Source organism: Ovis canadensis, chromosome 7 (genome assembly GCF_042477335.2).
Source record: "Ovis canadensis isolate MfBH-ARS-UI-01 breed Bighorn chromosome 7, ARS-UI_OviCan_v2, whole genome shotgun sequence".
Taxonomy (NCBI): domain Eukaryota; kingdom Metazoa; phylum Chordata; class Mammalia; order Artiodactyla; family Bovidae; genus Ovis; species Ovis canadensis.
In genome coordinates, this window is record NC_091251.1 from 47,652,300 (window position 1) to 47,670,123 (window position 17,824).

The following is a 17,824-nucleotide window of genomic DNA, read 5'->3' on the forward strand; positions in this document are numbered from 1 at the left end:
TTGCCATTTATTTTTTAAAGCTGCCTTTCCCCTAAGCTGTTTACCCACTCTTTGAATGAGAAGAGCCCAATTTATGGTCAGCTCAGTGTATTCCAGGGAGCCTTCAGCCCCTGGGTTCTGGGGTCTGTCTCTTCTGAGTGGCCGTTTGGCATTTGACGTCTGTGCTGGGGGACTGGGAGCTGAGCTGACTTTACCCTTCAGGGGCTGAGCTTGCCTCCTCCTGTTTCCAGAAGCAAGGTGATGAATGATCTCTGTCGCTGGATACCCTGTGCAGTCTGCCTCTGGGGAATTCCACTCATGCCTGCCTCGGCCTGGAAAAGCCAGGTTCCTTCTTGTTGGAGGTGGTACGGGGGCTGGATGCGGGACAGACTGGGAAGGCTGGGGCGGCTGCTCCAGCTGTGCTGAGCCCTGTGCCCCTGCCCTGGGGACTGTGGAGCCCTGCTCCGGCTCTTGCGCACCTACTGTGACCCCAGATGCCTTTAAGGGTGTGTGCTTCAGTTTACGGGCAGGCCCCAGCCTGGTGCGTGTGCCTGGGAGTCATCCCTCCAGGTGGTGTATGGAGGCTTCCTTGCTGTCACCTCCAGTGGGTTTCCTGCGTGTGTTTGGCTTGGGCCAGCCCTGGGCAGTGCCCTGATCCACTTCCTGACCATTTGACTTCCTAGAACTCTGAGTTCTCCCTTTGCAAATGGCTTTTTTCTGGGTGTTTGGTTTTGCTCTGTGCTAAAGCTCACCTTGTGCCTCAGTGGTATCTGGGGGGCCGCCAACGTCTGTGTGAGCCCTGGAAGAGCAGGCTCTTCCCCCCCACCTCCGTCTTCCTTCTCTTCTTCCCTGGTGATCCTCGCCCCGCCCCCATCCCCCACTCTCTAGTTCCTAGTGTGCTTGTTGCTCTAGGAGCAGTTCAGGTATCCTAGAAACAAGAAGAGAAACAAAGCTCCAAAAATTCTCCCAGAGGCCTAGAGGCAAATATCAAACCAAAACAAAGTTTTTCTGAAAGGAAATGAAACAGCTCAGGGAGGGTGGGGTGGAGAGCGATGTGTGCGAGGCAGAGGTAGGCTGAAGTCTCTGGGGAGGGGCCCTTCAGCTTTGGTGGCTCTCGCGTCTCTTCTCCAGAGCCCTCCCTTAGCTGTTCTCCCCACAGGAAACCCACCCCCCACCTGTCACATTTTAAGCCCCTTGCTCCAGGAGGCTGAGCTGGTCCACGGATAGCTTTGAGGCCCTCAGTTTAGTTGAAAACCCATAACTGACTGGGACTCCTTTCCCAGCTGCCCTGGTAGAGGGTTTTAGGACCTTTAGAGCCCGGCACCAGCCCCTGTTGCTGCTGTGGAGTCAGTCAGTTGGGAGAATGGGTTTCTCTCGACCCCTGATGCCTGAGTGCAGAGCCTCTGCGCAGACCTGCTCCTGGGGTGGGAGGTGTCCTGGAACAGTGAGGGCCCTGTCTGGTAGCCAGGAAAGGACCCCTTGGTGGTTTAAGTCGGGAGGAGGAGGGGAAAGCCCGCTCTCCTGGGGAGGCCCTCCATTTACTCAGCGCCTGTTGGAGTCGACGCTGAGAGACCCAGCTCCAGGGCTTTGGGCTGCATGTGAAGCCACAGAATCTCCTTCTGGCCCGCGTTCTAGTGGCAGCTGAGCTGAAGGAGCACGCTGCTACCTTCTTCCTCTCTGTGGTAAACACTGGGTACGCGGCGGTCGCCAGGGAGTGTGTGGCGTGGTGCACAGACTAGGTGGAGCTAAGGAAAGAGGATGCCTGGACTCGGTGCCCTGATGGCTGTGAGTCATGCGCGAGGCCACCCGTAGACACCCGTCTCCTCCGTGCCTTTTCTCCTGGCTTCCCAGCAGATCTCACTCCAGAAACAGGGCCCTGTAGATCTTCCCAGAAGACCTTGTTCATCCATGCAGTCACTCGTGTGTGGCAGATACTTGGTGGAAACCTAATCTGTATACTCTTCAGCTGCAGGGTATACAGTGGTGATAAGACGGACAGTGTCACCGCTTCTTCTGGGTTTAAGGTGGTGGTGGGGGGGGTGGGCGGTGGTAAGCAGATAGGAAGCATGTAAATAAACAAATGAGCACGATAATATCAGAGAGTGGTCAGTGTTCTGAAGGAGAGACGGAAAGGAGAGTAAGTGAATACCCTGGAGTGGGGTGGGAGTAGGGCTGGTCAGGGCTCAGTGGGAGCTGGCCTTTGAGCTGTTGTCTGGGTGACAAAGAGGAATCCCTGTGTGAAGATCTGCGCTTTCAGGTGGAGACCTCAACTACAAAGGTCCCAAGAAAGCACGCATTGATTCATTTGTTTGAGTAGCTAAGCAGCAGCCACGGTGGCTAGACCCTGGTGAGTGAGAGGAAGGGGCTCTGATGCTGCCTTTTGGACCTGACTCATGAGTCCTGTGAGATCCACTTCCTGTCCTGGAAGGGAATATGTTCAGATTCCCCTGGGCAGAGAGACATGTACCATGTTATTTACTGGGTTATTATCGCCAGTTTTCTTTTCCCATTCCTTTCAGTGGATGGGTGGTGGGTCTCATAGAGCATCTCAGAAACAGAGGCCAGTGGGTCTCATGATCTGGCCTAGGAAGGCTACTTATTTGGAAGGATGCCAGGTATCTAAAGAGGACTACAATCAAGGATGCTCTAGGCAATGTCCTAGACTCATCATCTCTTAGAATAATTAAAGCCATAAGATTTCCCCTTTGGGAGTGAATCTGGAGGGACAGTTTGTAATTCCACACCTGGAGGAGGACCCTGATGAGGCACTAGTGCTCTGGAGGCCCTGGATGGGAGACTGTAGTTGGAGTTCCTGTTGCCACTGCTGACCCCTGGATAGCCATTTCCTTGTTACTGGTGCCCCAGGGAACCTGTCAAGAAGATGGCTAGGAGCACCCTGCTGGTTATTATGCATATTCTTTTCTTCAGTTCTCACAACAATCCTGAGACATAGATATTATTATTCTTGTCTGATAGATGAGGAAACTGAGGTTCAGAGAAGTGAAGAACTTTGCCCAAGATCACACAGTATGTTAGCAGACAGGTCTGCCTGACCCCAGTTTTCCTATTCTTTCCATCATCACACTGCCTTCCAGCATCAGTGAGTCCTAGAAGCCTAAGGTCGGGGAGAACTGTGGACCTGCCCAGGGTGTCTGCTACTCAGAAGGTTCTTTGGGAGTTAGGGCTTTGAGATCTAGTAGCTAATGACTTAAAGATTTATTCACAAATATTTATGGAGTGTTAATTTTCTAGGCCTTTGGGATTTAACAGTAAACAAAGTAAATAGGTATTACTGTCAGCTGGCAGTCTAGTGATGAAGATAGATCCTATTGCCTCCCCAAAAGAAAACTATATGGAATATTACAAGCTGATGTGTGCTTTGGAAAAAGTATAAGGAATAGGCAGTGAGAGGGAATAGGGGATGTCGGGTTGTGGAGTTATAGTGTTCAAAAGGCACACAGGGTGATGTGTGAGCAAGGCTTGAGGACCTTTGGTGTGCCTCTGTGAGTCCCCTTCTGATTTTACTTGGTCTTAAAGAGGAAATTTTAGGTGCAGGGCCACAGCTCAGACCTTCTGTGTTCTCCTTGCGTGTGCCTCTTCTGCATTCCTTGCTCATCCCAGGGTTCTGGAGGATGGAGAGTCGTAGGAGGCGGATCCTGTGGGAATGCTGGGCTCTTGGTGACGGCAGCAGGCCTGGACTTGTCTGGGGAGGGGGCCAGTCGAGGGCTTGACCCTTCCTGGTTCAGAGAAGTCCCTGGGCAGCAGGCCCAGCACCTGGTATGGGGTGCTCTACCACGTGACTCCTGGCCTGAGGCCCAGAGGGACTGAGGCCTCGCCGCCTCCCTGAGAGGGAGCAGTCTCCTTGCACCTGCACCCTGGGGTTCTGAACCACGGGACCCGGCCGGTTGGGCCAGCCCAGCCCTGTCAGATGGAGGATAGCAGCCAGCACTGCTGCTCGGGCACGTGCCGATGGCTGCCTGCTGTGCTGGCCAGGGTCAAGGGATGTGGAGGCCAAAGGCCAAAGGTTGGTGCAAATGGCACCCTGCCCACCTCAGTCCTAGCAGACTGGGAAACTTGTTCAAAGGTCAGAGAAGACTGAGGAGGCTCTCACATCAGTGTTCTTGAGGTCTCTTCTGTTGGGAGGACCTCAGCAAGGTGGGCACAGGGAAACTTGGAGGTCTTTGCCAAGTCGTGCCTTCCCTCCACCATCTGCATTATCGTCCTCACAAGTGGAGCTGTGGCTGTGGGCTGGTCTCTTTCCTGCTCTTTCTCTTTGTTGGAAGGTTCCCAAATTTGAATAATTAGAAGTAAAAATTTCAGCTTAAGGGCCAATCTCTGTGTGTTTCCCTCCTTGGCTTAACTCTTCCATGCCACTCAGAGTTTTCCCGGCTGTGCTGGGAGGTTGGGAGGTGTTAGAGAAGGGAAAGGTTGCCTCATAGCTTGTCATCCTCTGTCCACATTGTCTGTTTATGCACACACGCTGCTCTCCCACTTCCCACCACCGTGGAGTCAAACCTGGGGAAGAAGGAAACAAAAGACGCTACGGTCCAGCAGGGCTCAAAGCTTGCGTGCAGTGACTGGAGAGTGTGTTAAGCCGTCTAATGCACTGCCCTTGAAAGGTTACCATGCTGCTTTGGGTTTGAAGCTGCCTGCATCACCTGCTTTTTCTGAATGTGGAATGTGTCAGAATCTGTATTGATCTAATTCCAGTCAGATCTGCTCTCGGCTGAAGCCCTTTGCCGTGATTTATCTGGAGCTGATCTGAAAGCTAGGTAACCCAGAACCATTCAGACTGGAAGCCGTCACCAGAGAGGACAAGCCCGTGGAGCCCTCCTTAGCCTTAGAAAATGTCAGCTTTCCCGAAAACTTGCTGGGCTTTGCTGATGGTGTCAGGCCTGGGGTGGGGGGTGGGGGGTATGCTTTTTCATACATTGAATAAAATATTAAAATCTAAATATTTAGACCTATCAACTTTGAACTATAACTGCTCTAATTTTCTGTGCCCGTTATGATTTCCCAGAATTCTGTAGCCAGAATCCCTTTTCCCTCCAAGCGCCCCAGTCTCCTCTCCCTCTTCTCAGAAGCTTCTGCCCTGGCACCTTGTGCATTAGGTCGGTGTGCTTTCTGTGCTTGTCTCGCCTCTTCAATTGCAGTTTTCTCTTCTTTCTCTCACTTACTCCACTCTGCTTTCCTTAGAGCACAGCTCCTAGAATCCTGACTCTGTTTTGCTTTTGCTGAAATGCCTTGAAAAGGCCTCTGGACTCGTTTCTCCACCTTGAAATGGGGATAATTGTACCAGCCACAAAACTTGTTGTGAGGATAGCTAAGACCAGATCTCTCAGGTGCTTAGCAGAGTGCCTGCTATACAGAACCTGCTAGATGAATGGCAACTCTTATTATTGGGCCCACAGTGTGAAGAGCAGACCAGTTACTGAAGGAGGTGGAAAGCCATCATGTTGAGAGTTCACTGCAGCCCTCGCATGGTGCTTGCTAACTTAGCCAGGTGGTTTCGCCTCCCTTCTCTTTCTGTGCTGCTGTCCTAGAGCCTGGGGGGAGTGTCTCCCTCAGCATCCCCCCCGACCACGTCCCTTCCTTGCTACTTTCCAAGGTTATCGTCTCCTAAATGGATGAAGATGTAGATACTTTCTTTCCCCAAGCTTAACCCAGTTCTCTTCCCTTGGCTGCCTTCCCAGAAATAAATAAAGCTTCCTTTAAAGTTTTTACCATTACTCAGATCCTAACAGGACTCACCCCCGGTTTTCTGAGGGAGATACCTGACACACAGCCCCTGGGCACCTCGTTCCCCACTGCCTGGAGTCTCTTTTGGCTTCTTGTCTGTGCTCCAGGAGGAGGAATAGTAAGATCTGCCATTTTTTTGGTCCCTCTTTGTGTCCAAAAAATTATTTGATCCTATACAGAAGTCCTGACAGCTTGATCTTAGAGGCTCCTTTTAAACAAATAATGAAGTAGTTTGTGACTTACCCAGGGGCACAAAGCTTTTCATAACAGAACAAGGACTCCAACCCTGGTGTCTGACTCCAGAGCCTATCCTGTCTGCACTGCCCCTCCCTGCTCCAAGGATCCAGAGATCTTCGGTGTCTCCTCCCATAGGAGACAGGTGGGCATGCTAGGGAGGAGAGTCTGGCCTACGGATACCCCAGTTGACCAAGCCAGGGGAGCATTCATCCATTCAGTAAATGGTTTTGAACAACTAAACCTAACAGACACAGGAGAGCAGCGAGCAAACCCAGGCACAGTTCCCACGCTCGTGAAAGACACAGGCTAGTGGTGGAGGAGTGTGTAATCAGTGCCCTGCTGTAGGCACAGACAGCTGGACTCGACATGCTGAGATAAACTAAAATGGGAGAGAATGTGAAGAAGAATGTGTATACATATATGAAACTGAATCACTGTGCTGTCCAGCAGAAATTAACGCAACATTGTAAATCAACTGTACTTCAATAAAATACATTTTAAAATATTAAAAAAAAATGTTAAATTGCAGTTGTGATAAACGTCACAAAAGACTAGTACAACTGTGTTGTGAGAGCATGTACTGAGGCCATCTTACCTGAGTTGTGAAGGAGGTTAAGTGTTAACCAGCTGGGAAAAGGAGGGAGAATGCTCTAGACCAGGCAGGGGCTCTAGCAGAGGCGTGGAGTGGGAGGACCACAGCCAGCAAAAGGGCGAGGGTGAAGTGGGGCAGGGGCCACACCACCCAGAGCCTTCACACAGCCCTTATTTAAGGGCTTGTGTCTTAGAAGCTCCCCAGGGATGCTCAGCAGGGCTGACACAGTCAGATCAAACAGACACCGTGTTTGATGTGGAGAGCACAGGACACTGCAAGACCTGCTGTCTGTCGGAGCCGAGTTCCCTCACTTCAAGACTTGGAGAGTTGGACCAGATGATCTTTAAAGATACCCAGCACAGTGCATTTAATTCCTTCCATCCTTCCTTCTGGCTCTAAGGTTCTATGAATCTTACCTGTTTGGGAGGAATTAGACCCCCTGCATCCTGGATTGCCCCTAACAGAAGCATGTAACCATGATTTTGGTTACATTTTAAAAAACCCTCCTGACATGGTATTCTAGAAGGGAATTGGAAGACTGAAAGTTGGTATAAAGAGAGGAGAAAGTAATGAGGAAAAAGAAGCAAAGATTAGGAGATGGAGGGAGAAGAAAGAGCATTGAGAAGGGATTTGGGGACAGGAGTTAGAGGAAAAGATGTTGTGACTCAGGAATTCCAAGGCTGTCAGTCAGCCTGGCAGTTCTGGGCATAGCAGGTGTCCTTCAGAGATCCCAGTGTCCCCAGAAATTACCTGTGGAATTTGTATATTAAAGTTGTTTATTGACCTTGAGATGCTGAGCCGTCACTAGCAACTTGTACTCACTTTGGTTTCGAGTTCCTAGCGAGTGGTGGGTTTTAGGTATGGGGGCTGCAGTGTTTTCCCACTAATCAAGGCTGTGTCTGAACCTTCTCTCCCCTTCCCTCACCTGGGGCAGCAGGCTCCACACCTGCTCCGGTAGCTAGTCACAGTTCTGATGCAGCCATGAGCAGAAGGGCAGTGAGGCCCAGCCTGCCGACAGCCGAGAGCCTAAGGGAGTACATTGCTGGCTATAGCTTTCTGCTTCTTGCTCCCAACTCCTGCTACCTGGAAAGTCAGTCAGAGCCCAGTCCCATCCAACCTTGCCCTCTGGCTGGAGAGGGTGCTCCCAGCCTTCTTCCATTGTCTTCTGGCAGTCTGGAGGGTCCTTCTCAGGCTCCTTGGGGCCAGGCATCCTCAGGGGTGGGCTTCCCAGGCCCTCCCAGGCTGTCTCTGCCCCTCCCTCTAGTCTTATTGACCCTCCTGGCAGTTCTGGTCCCTGCCTCCCACCCGCTGCATCACCTGATGCATAGCGGGGGTGTGTGTGCCGGGGCAGGGGTGGGGTTGGCTCTTGCCAGGTATACACGTGGACACACATGTGAGAGGCCTCACTCCTTGGAGCACGAATACTTGACACACGTGTGACTCCAAGCCACACTGGCTCTGTGTGCATCTGCAGCTTGCTTTGCCCAAATCGCGTGAGTTCTCTCCTTCCGCTCCCCTTCCTGGGCTGGTGAGGCTCTGGGAGGGCCTCGGTCCCTGCTGCCCTGTGGCAGAGATGGCGCTGGTGCTGGGGCACGTGGTGAGCCATCTTGCAGGGAGCCCTTCCACCTCATGAGGCTGGGAAGTGGGTCCTTGTGGGTGGGAAAGGAAGCAGGAAGAACAAGTTTCCAGGAGAAAGCAGTCAGTTGCCCTCTGTGGCTAGTGATGCCCCTCTGAGCCGGTCGCCCCAGCTCCTTGGCCTGGGGGACTGGAGCTCCTGGGGGCGCCGTGGTTTGGTGCTGAAGTCGGGTTGCCTTCCTCATCTTCCCAGGTGTGTGGTCGTGCTGTTCAATCCCCGGAAACACAAACAGCACCACATCCTCAACAGCTCCAGGTAAATGGGTCTGGGCCCTCGGGGAGCATCTCCTGGGAGCTGTGAGAAGGCGCAGTCTGGGGTCTCTGTGGCGCTGGGGATGGGGACGTGGCTGGGCCCCCGGGCCAGCCAGGGAAATGCCACCTGTACCGCTGGTTGTCTGCTGGTCTTGGCTCTCGAGGGGACTGTGCAGGAGCCAGGCTTAGACCGGGCTGCCAGTGCTCCTTTGAGCCCACCTCATTTCTTGCAGGAAAACCATCACTGCCCTTGCCTTCTCTCCTGATGGCAAGTACTTGGTCACTGGAGAGGTGAGTGAGGAGGGGCTGCAGAGCTCTGAAGAGGGCAGGTGCCCTGGCCGCAGCAGAGAACTTCAGTCCTGGGCATGGTTAGGGCTACTGCCACTCTGGCTTCCTGAACCGGTGTCAAATCCCAGTTTTGGTTGTACCTTGAAACAGTGGTTTTTGAAGCCTTAGTGGGCATCACAGTCAACTGAGTGCTTGTTAAAGTGCACATTGCTGGATCTGCTCCTGGAGTTTCTGGTTCTGTGGGCCTGGGAAGGGACCCCAGATTTTGCATTTCTAACAAGTTCTCAGATCTCACTGATTCTGCTGGTTTAGGAAGCACACTGAAAACCTCTGCCTTAAGATATTCCTTATGCCAGGGGGCCCCCTGCTGGGCACATGCGGGACACCTGTCCCTCTCAGTCTCTTACAGGGAGGCAGTAGGGGCAGAAATAGGCGTGGGTGGTAGTGGTCCTCAACCCTGACTGCCTATCAGAATCACTCTAGGAACTTTGAACAAATACAGAGGTGCAGACCCTTACCGGGAGATACTGAACTGAGTCTGGGAGCATTTTCTGATAATGGTTGTAATCCTGAGATATTTATCATGTTTCCTCTATACCTTCGCCTGTGTAGCACTCTGCCCTTGGCCAGGGGATCCTTAGAGAGACTGTGCCCAGTCACTGGAGAGGTAGGGCCCCAACCCTGAAAGGCTAGGGAGGCTGTGCCTCTGGCCCTCATTGCCTGTTCCTGCCTCCCTGCAGAGTGGGCACATGCCTGCCGTGCGCGTTTGGGATGTGGCAGAGCACAGCCAGGTGGCTGAGCTGCAGGAGCACAAGTATGGTGTGGCTTGTGTGGCCTTCTCCCCGAGCGCCAAGTACATCGTCTCTGTGGGCTACCAGCATGACATGATCGTCAATGTCTGGGCCTGGAAGGTGAGTGGCCCTCGCTGGGCTGGCCTGGCACCCTCAGGGGGGTCCAAGGGTCAGTTGAGGAGTCAGGAAGCTATTGACCTGAGTCCCTTCATTCCACTCTGCTGCTCAGTTACATTCTAGAAAATGACCTGAAGCAGAAAAGAGGAACTGTATAGCCAAGTGTGTTGGTAGAAAGAGGCTAGCTTTGTGCCTCCGAGGACCTCCAGAGGAAATGAATGTCTTCAGCTCCTCTGGAAAAGGATTCTCCTTCCTCCCCTCTTTTTCTGACCAGTAAATCCTGGAAAGTGAAAGGAAGTGTTAGTTGCCCAGTCGTGTCCGACTTTTTGCGACCCTATGGACTGTAGCCTGCCAGGCTCCTCTGTCCATGGAATTCTCCAGGCAAGAATGCTGGAGTGGGTTGCCATTCCATTCTCCAGGGAAACTTCCTGACTCAGGGATTGAATCTGGGTCTTCTGCATGGCAGGCAGATTCTTAACCACATGAGCCACCAAGGAAGTCCAAATCCTGGAGAGAAACATTTTAAAGTGCAAATCCTATCTTATCCTCCTCCATCTTCTGAGCCTCTTTATTCTTCACTCCAAGAGGCAGAACTTTGATTCTTCCATTGACTTTCTCTCCAGAAAAACATCGTGGTAGCCTCTAATAAGGTGTCCAGTCGGGTCACCGCGGTGTCCTTCTCTGAAGATTGCAGCTACTTTGTTACTGCCGGTAACCGGCATATCAAATTCTGGTACCTTGATGACAGCAAGACCTCAAAGGTGAGGTGCTGAGGCTGGAAATAGCCTCCAGGGCCAGGGTCTGCTCACCCACCCCAGGAGACACTGCTCCCTTGGGCCCCCTCTCTGCTCGCTCACCAGCCACCCAGAAGTTCTGGATGAATCAGGTGCTGCCTGCGCCTAGGGACAGTCTCAAAGGGCAGGGGTGGGGGGGGCTTGCTGTGTCTCTTGGCTCCCTCTCCCCAGGCCGAGTCTCTGGGGCGGCTGAAGGGCGGATGGGTGGGCAGCAGCAGTGTGTCTCCACAGGTTAATGCCACTGTGCCCCTGCTGGGCCGCTCGGGGCTGCTGGGCGAGCTGCGGAACAACCTGTTCACTGACGTGGCCTGTGGCAGAGGGAAGAAGGCAGATAGCACCTTCTGCATCACGTCCTCAGGGCTGCTGTGCGAGTTCAGTGACCGGAGGCTTCTGGACAAGTGGGTGGAGCTGAGAGTAAGTACCTTGTCCAGCTGGCTGGGGGCTGCCCGGTCTCCGCCCAGGGCAGAGCTGGTGCCCATGGCTCCGCCCCAGGGGCGGGGTCTGCGGGCGGGAGGGTCCCCCAGGAGGAGGAAGCTTGAAGCCCGTTCTTGGCCGGGTTCCAGCCCACGCAGATGAGTGTAACTGCCTCCTCTCTGCTCTCTCTTCCTGTCTTTCTTTCCCCTGCTTTCCTCTTCTCAGAACACAGACAGCTTCACAGTAAGTGGTGCTAGACTCTTGCCCTCTTTTCTCATGCTGTTCCTTTCTCTTTGCTGGGCTTTTCCTGTTTTGTCCTCTTGGCCAAAACCTCTGGTGCCTTCCAAGGCTCCTGGGCTCCCATCCCTGGTCGGCACATGGCTGTGGGCCCTCTGGCCACCTGCTGCTGGAGGGTGGGTGTCTCTAGGTAACAGCTGAGGGGCTCAGGCCCGTGCAGCTGGGCTGCTTTCCCCTCGCTCCTGCCTTGGTGGGTGTCTCCTCTAGGCAGGTGACTGTTGAGGAGGGGTTGAGGGGGTGGCCCATGCTGATCCAAGCCCCTCTGCCTGCAGACCACCGTGGCCCACTGCATCTCCGTGAGCCAGGACTACATCTTCTGTGGCTGCGCTGATGGCACCGTGCGCCTCTTCAACCCCTCCAACCTGCACTTCCTCAGCACCCTTCCCCGGCCCCACGCCCTGGGGACAGACATCGCCAGTGTCACGGAGGCCAGGTGAGCTGTGCGGGACCCCTGCCTCCATTTCAGAGCTTGACTCTGCACCCAGCCTTCCCTCCCTCTGCTTCAAGGTGAAGGTATCAGCACCCCAAAGATTACATGAACGTCTCTGCAGAAACACAGATTTGGCTTTAAGGGTACATGGAACACCGTGGGGGAACATGGAGTATCTCTGTGCAGGCGTTAGGGGTCGCTTAGTGTCAGATTCGGAGAAGGCAATGGCGACCCACTCCAGTACTCTTGCCTGGAAAATCCCAGGGATGGGGGAGCCTGGTAGGCTGCAGTCCATGGGGTTGCTAAGAGTCGGACACAACTGAGCGACTTCACTTTCACTTTTCACTTTCATGCATTGGAGAAGGAAATGGCAACCCACTCCAGTGTTCTTGCCTGGAGAATCCCAGGGATGGGGAGCCTGGTGGGCTGCCGTCTCTGGGGTTGCACAGAGTCGGACAGGACTGAGCAACTTAGCAGCAGCAGCAGCAGTGTCAGATTTGGGTTTGCATTCAATGATTTTAGGACTGGTTCCAGGGACTGAAGTTTTGCTTTGGTTGGATGCTGTGAGGAAGTGGGGGGCAATTCCACTATTGGACATTTAATAACTTCTATCTGAAAGGTAGTAGGAAAGGTGTGGAGCTAAAGCTGTAACTGATAGGTAAAGGAATAGCAGTCAGTCCTGAAAGATGGGAAAGGGTGATGATCGGTCTTCTCTGTGGCTGGGACAGTAATCTTGTTTTTATCTGTCTTGGAACCACTGCAGAGGGGCTTGTTTTTGTTTCACTCCATCGTGGCCGCAGTCACCTCGTCTGCTGTTGGTGTTCTGAGCCCTGGTCCGTGCTTGTCAGGAGAGCACGCTGGTCCGGCAGCAGGGGCGGCTCCCAGCTGAGAGCTGTCAGAGCAGCACTTTCCTCTCAAGCAACTGCTTCCAAACCTGTGGGTCTGAAGAGGGCTCCCGTGCTCTGCTCCTTCCTCTGTGGCTTGGCTTCTGTTTTCATTCCCTCATTTCCATAGCTCCTCACTCACCGCTTTGCACTGTCTTCTTCCCCACAGTCGCCTCTTCTCTGGAGCGGCCAATGCCAGATATCCAGACACCATCGCCTTGACCTTCGATCCTACTAATCAGTGGCTGTCTTGTGTGTACAATGACCACAGCATTTATGTTTGGGATGTGAGGGACCCCAAGAAAGTGGGCAAGGTGTATTCGGCTCTGTATCATTCCTCCTGCGTCTGGAGTGTGGAGGTAGGTGGCCTGGCTCGGACACATTGTGGGGATGGAGAGTGAGGATCCCCAAGTAGAACACTGTGTTCCTGCTCCCTCCTCCTTTCTTCAGCAGCAGCCCTGTGTATCCACGTACCCCCAGATGGGTCCTGGGGACCGATCCTGAATTTTAGTACTTAAATGTCTCAGGCTTCTTCCAATGGGCCCCTGTCCATCCTTAGCTCTGCCTTGTCCTGGGCTGGATGATCTTGAACAAGTTACTGAACTTACCTGAGTTTTGTTTTCTCAGTGGTAAAATGATGTACCTAATTCATCTAATTGTTTTAAGAATTAAGTGAAAAACTGTGAGTGGAGTATTTCATAGTAAGCATAGCAGAGTACCTTGTCTTTGGTGAATGTGCTTTCCCTCAGCGATCTGAAGAATATCTAATAGTTGCAGTTTGCTTACCATGTGACAGACTCTGGGCTAAGCCTTGGCCAACAACAGCTCCTTAGTCTCGTTCCCTTCTGTCTCCGTGGGCTGGCAGGCAACTGCTGCCTACCTGGAGCTCTGACTTTCTACCCTCTGCCCCTTCAGGTCTACCCCGAAGTGAAGGACAGTAACCAGGCCTGCCTACCCCCCAGTTCCTTTATCACCTGTTCCTCCGACAACACTATCCGCCTGTGGAACACAGAGAGCTCTGGGGTGCATGGCTCCACGCTGCACCGGAACATCCTCAGCAATGTGAGCCTGGGCCCCTCCATGCTGAGCACCTGTGTTCCCTTGCCTTCTCAGGAACTGGGTCCCCAGACTTGATCTCCGAGTTCTTATGTGGCCTTCCCCTGCAAGTCATGGCTTTGTCTTGTCCAGCATTCCTCTCCTCTCCCCTGTACTGATCAGACCTGTCTTACCCACTTCTCCTGACCTGCTCCTCCAGGACCTCATTAAGATCATCTATGTGGATGGGAACACTCAGGCCCTGCTGGACACTGAGCTGCCCGGGGGAGACAAAGCTGATGGGTCCCTGATGGATCCCCGCGTGGGCATTCGTTCTGTGTGTATCAGCCCCAATGGACAGCATCTCGCTTCAGGGGACCGTGTGGGCACACTCAGGTAAAGCCAGCTCTGGCATGGGTACCACCTGCCTCTGGTGGTGTGGGTTGGGGGGAGTTAGGTCCCCAAGGACAGAGCTTTTGAAAATCTTGGCTCAAAAAGATTGGGAAAAAGATATTCATATACAAGGGAAAGATAATTATAGTAAAAAAACCCAGCAGAAACCATTCTAATCAAGTAATCAGGCTTACATTCTCATATCAACATCATAAACCCCATAATACAATGCTCTACAAAAGGACATCGCAGTTTTTCTGTGGTATTCTTGCCAAAATTGCAGAAACTCGGTCCCATCATGAGAAAACATCAGACTAACTCAAATTGAGGTACATGTGACCGAGCACCTGCACTAATCAGTACTCTTCCCAAGTGTCAGGATTACGAAAGGGAAGCAAAGACGGAAGAATTGTTACAGACAGGACATGCAGGAGAAATAATAACTCAGTGCAGTTGGACTCTGGATAGGATCCTAGATCCAGAAAAGAGGACATTGTGGGAAAACTGGTGGAATTCAAGTAGAGCCTTTAGGTCCTGGTATTGTACTGATGTAAGCTTCCTTGTTCTGGTAAGTGGACTGTTGTTACGTAAGACGATTACATTAGGGAAAGCTGAGTAAGGGGAATATGGAAGCTCTCTGTACTTATTTCAACTTTTCTCTAACCTGAAAGTTCAAAAAAGGTCAGGAGAGAGGATGTAACAGAGAAAGCAGAGTGAGTCTGTCTTCCTGCAGCCCGGCAGTGACCTCCTCCCGCCTCTCCTTATCTCTGCAGGGTGCACGAACTGCAGTCCCTGAATGAGATGCTGAAGGTGGAGGCCCATGACTCGGAAATCCTGTGCCTGGAGTACTCTAAGCCGGACACAGGTGAAGAGGATGTCTGGTACCCATGCCAGAGGCTTAGGGCTCCTCTAGTCCCGCTAGTGCCGCTTACATCAATCCTGGTTGTTGGATGTGGGACTGAAAATCCTTTGAATCATTTGGTGTCTTTGCAGATTTAGAGGAGGGCAGCTCTGCCTCTTCTCCATGGTTGCCTTGGCTTAGGGATATGGGGCTCAGTTCTTGTTAGCTGGGGCCAGATAGGGGCCTGCTCTAGGCACACATGGGCTGATGAAGTTCTTCCAACCCACAGGTCTGAAGCTCCTAGCATCAGCGAGCCGGGACCGGCTGATCCACGTGTTGGATGCTGGACGGGAGTACAGCCTACAGCAGACACTGGACGAGCATTCATCCTCCATCACTGCTGTGAAGTTTGCAGGTAGTGGCAGGGCAATTGGGATACATTCTGCCACCTACCACTGACACCCCCTGCCCCCTGTGTTCTGCCTCCATGAGAAGGGTGTGCCAGTCGCGGGGAGTGTAGGACTCCCTGCCAGCTGGCTGGCTTGGGACTAGATGGGAAAACAGATGAAATATGGACTCTTAGTATGGGGGATACTTATCAACCAGGCTTGATGAGGATGGGGAGAAAGGAGGGCCTGGATTTGAAGAGAAGCATCCTGATTTAGATCTTCTCTGGGACTCAAACGGTAAAGAATCTGCTTGCAATGCAGGGACCCAGGTTTCATCCCTGGGTCAGGAAGATCCCCTGGAGAAGGGAATGGCAACCTACTCCAGTATTCTTGCCTAAAGAATCCTATGGACAGAGGCGCCTGGTGGGCTACAGTCCACGGAGTCACAAAGAGTCAGACAGGACTGAAGGAATAACACTTTCACTTTTCACTTCATCCTGATTTAATGGGTGGTCCCAGCCGTGTTGAGTAGCTCACAGAGGGAAAGTGTTGAGGGAGGCAGAGGGCAGACTGGACCCGTTGTGGTGAGAGCAGTGGGAACAGCTCAGCCCCCTTCCTCTACAGCCAGCGATGGGCAAGTCCGCATGATCAGCTGTGGAGCAGACAAGAGCATCTACTTCCGCACTGCGCAGAAGGTGAGGTGACCAGGCGTCCCTGAATGGGGCAGTGGGTTTGGGGAAGAGGGGTGGGGTCACTACCATTCCCCTCCCTGAGGTCACAAGAGGTGAGGGGAAGCAAAAGCAAGGCTCCTGGGGCCTGGTGAGGCATCTGGGCGTGGGCTTTCCACTGCTGCAGTCTGGAGATGGAGTGCAGTTTACGCGGACACACCACGTGGTGCGGAAGACGACCCTCTACGACATGGACGTGGAGCCCAGCTGGAAGTACACAGCCATCGGCTGCCAGGACCGGAATATTCGGTGGGCATCCCTTTCTCAGGCCCGAGGGGGTCAGCTCACGGGTGTCTATCTTCTTGTCTAGGACTTTGTACCCCTTGAGCCCACAGAATGAGGACTTTGCCTCACCTAAGAGGTGGTGGCCCTTGGTGTTGGCCTTGGGAGTGGCTTCCAGAGGGAACAGAGCTGGGGGTGAACGCTGGCTGTGCTGCCCACCAAGCGACCATGAGTTCCCGCTCATGTGATGAATGTGTGTCTTCACAGGATCTTTAACATCAGCAGTGGGAAGCAGAAGAAGCTGTTTAAAGGGTCGCAGGGTGAGGACGGCACTCTGATTAAGGTGAGGGCTCAGTGGGATGGGTGCCGGGCCAGAGAATGGGGCCACAGAGGGTGCTGGGTGGAGAGGGCCCAGGGCTTCCTGGCCCTATCCAGCGGTGTGTCCATTCCTCAGGTGCAGACGGACCCCTCAGGGATCTACATCGCTACCAGCTGCTCTGACAAGAACCTCTCCATTTTTGACTTTTCCTCAGGCGAGTGCGTGGCTACCATGTTTGGCCACTCAGGTGAGTGTAGCCCTGCTTCTCCCCCTGGAACCTTCGCGTTTCTCCCTAGCCTTTTCTGGGTCCCAGCAGAGCTGTCTGTCCCTCCCCTCCAGCCAACCCCCGACCTCCACTGTTGAGAAGACATCTGGCTGGGACTTTGGGCTGGGGGCTCATCGACCATATTTGTTCTTCACAGAGATTGTCACTGGCATGAAGTTTAGTAATGACTGCAAACATCTCATCTCTGTATCAGGGGACAGGTGAGCAGAAGCCAGCTTCCCTGGGATTCTTCTTGTGTCAGTCCCCTCTGTCCCCATCAGTGATGTCTTGGGAAGTAGGGCTGGACGGGCCCGGCACTGGAGGGTGGCTCTGGTCTCCTTGCCAACCCGGGGAGGTGCTGCCCCCCGCAGTCCCCCCGCCTCTCACCCCGCTCTGTGGCTCCACCCTAGCTGCATATTTGTGTGGCGCCTGAGCTCGGAGATGACCATCAGCATGAGGCAGCGTCTGGCCGAGCTGCGCCAGCGCCAGCGTGGGGGCAAGCAGCAAGGATCGTCCTCTCCCCAGAGGGCCGCTGGACCCAACCGGTGAGATCAGAGTGTGGGTGTGGATGCCGGTGGGTGGGCCTCCAGGCTGCTCCTCCTCCTCGCCATGGACCTGCCGTTCAGCAGCTCTGTGTCTCCCCATACCTGTTCCTTACTCGAAGAGCCACCCCGCTGACCTCTCCACCCACCGAGTCTCCTCTCCCCGTCACCTTGCTTGTCTTGGATGCAGGCACGAGGCCCCCTCGATGCTGTCTCCCGGACCAGCTCTCTCCTCAGACAGTGACAAGGAGGGAGAAGACGAGGGCACGGAGGAGGAGGAGCTCCCAGCACTGCCTGTCCTTGCCAGGGGTGCCACGAAAGAGCCAGGTCTGTGCGAGCCTGTGGTGGGCCAGACAGGGACCGGCTGGGTGGGGACTGGATGCATCCTCAGGGGGACTGAGGGGTGAGAGCAGGGGGTTGAGGCTTTGAAGGGTGTGGGCTGGTAGGGGCTGGCGCTTCCGAGTGAGTGGGCGGGAGACGTGCTCTCTGACTGCCTGTCTCTGTCCAGCCTCAGTGCCCAGCCCAGCCCTGCCCCGAAGCCTGTCCCACTGGGAGATGAGTCGGGTGAGTCACCATTGTTAAAATGTTCTTCCAAGGTTTTAAGGGGTGCAGGATGGTGGAAGCAGGGCTCTCTACACCTG

General features: G+C 53.7%; 1 protein-coding gene across 3 annotated transcripts in view; it reads left to right on the forward strand.

Moving 5' to 3' along the window:
• The window catches only part of MAPKBP1 (mitogen-activated protein kinase binding protein 1), a 51,304-nt gene that overhangs the window by 25,787 nt on the left and 7,693 nt on the right, over window positions 1-17,824 (forward strand). For all 3 annotated transcript variants that reach the window (XM_069597874.1, XM_069597875.1, XM_069597876.1), the window contains 19 exons: window positions 8,376-8,438; window positions 8,668-8,725; window positions 9,463-9,633; window positions 10,254-10,391; window positions 10,656-10,838; window positions 11,408-11,568; window positions 12,619-12,808; window positions 13,365-13,511; window positions 13,705-13,880; window positions 14,651-14,742; window positions 15,008-15,133; window positions 15,732-15,802; window positions 15,963-16,084; window positions 16,325-16,400; window positions 16,512-16,623; window positions 16,799-16,862; window positions 17,052-17,186; window positions 17,374-17,510; window positions 17,692-17,747. In XM_069597874.1, coding sequence (XP_069453975.1) covers window positions 8,376-8,438; window positions 8,668-8,725; window positions 9,463-9,633; window positions 10,254-10,391; window positions 10,656-10,838; window positions 11,408-11,568; window positions 12,619-12,808; window positions 13,365-13,511; window positions 13,705-13,880; window positions 14,651-14,742; window positions 15,008-15,133; window positions 15,732-15,802; window positions 15,963-16,084; window positions 16,325-16,400; window positions 16,512-16,623; window positions 16,799-16,862; window positions 17,052-17,186; window positions 17,374-17,510; window positions 17,692-17,747 — 2,278 coding nt within the window. The remainder of the gene's footprint in view (window positions 1-8,375; window positions 8,439-8,667; window positions 8,726-9,462; window positions 9,634-10,253; window positions 10,392-10,655; window positions 10,839-11,407; window positions 11,569-12,618; window positions 12,809-13,364; window positions 13,512-13,704; window positions 13,881-14,650; window positions 14,743-15,007; window positions 15,134-15,731; window positions 15,803-15,962; window positions 16,085-16,324; window positions 16,401-16,511; window positions 16,624-16,798; window positions 16,863-17,051; window positions 17,187-17,373; window positions 17,511-17,691; window positions 17,748-17,824) is intronic.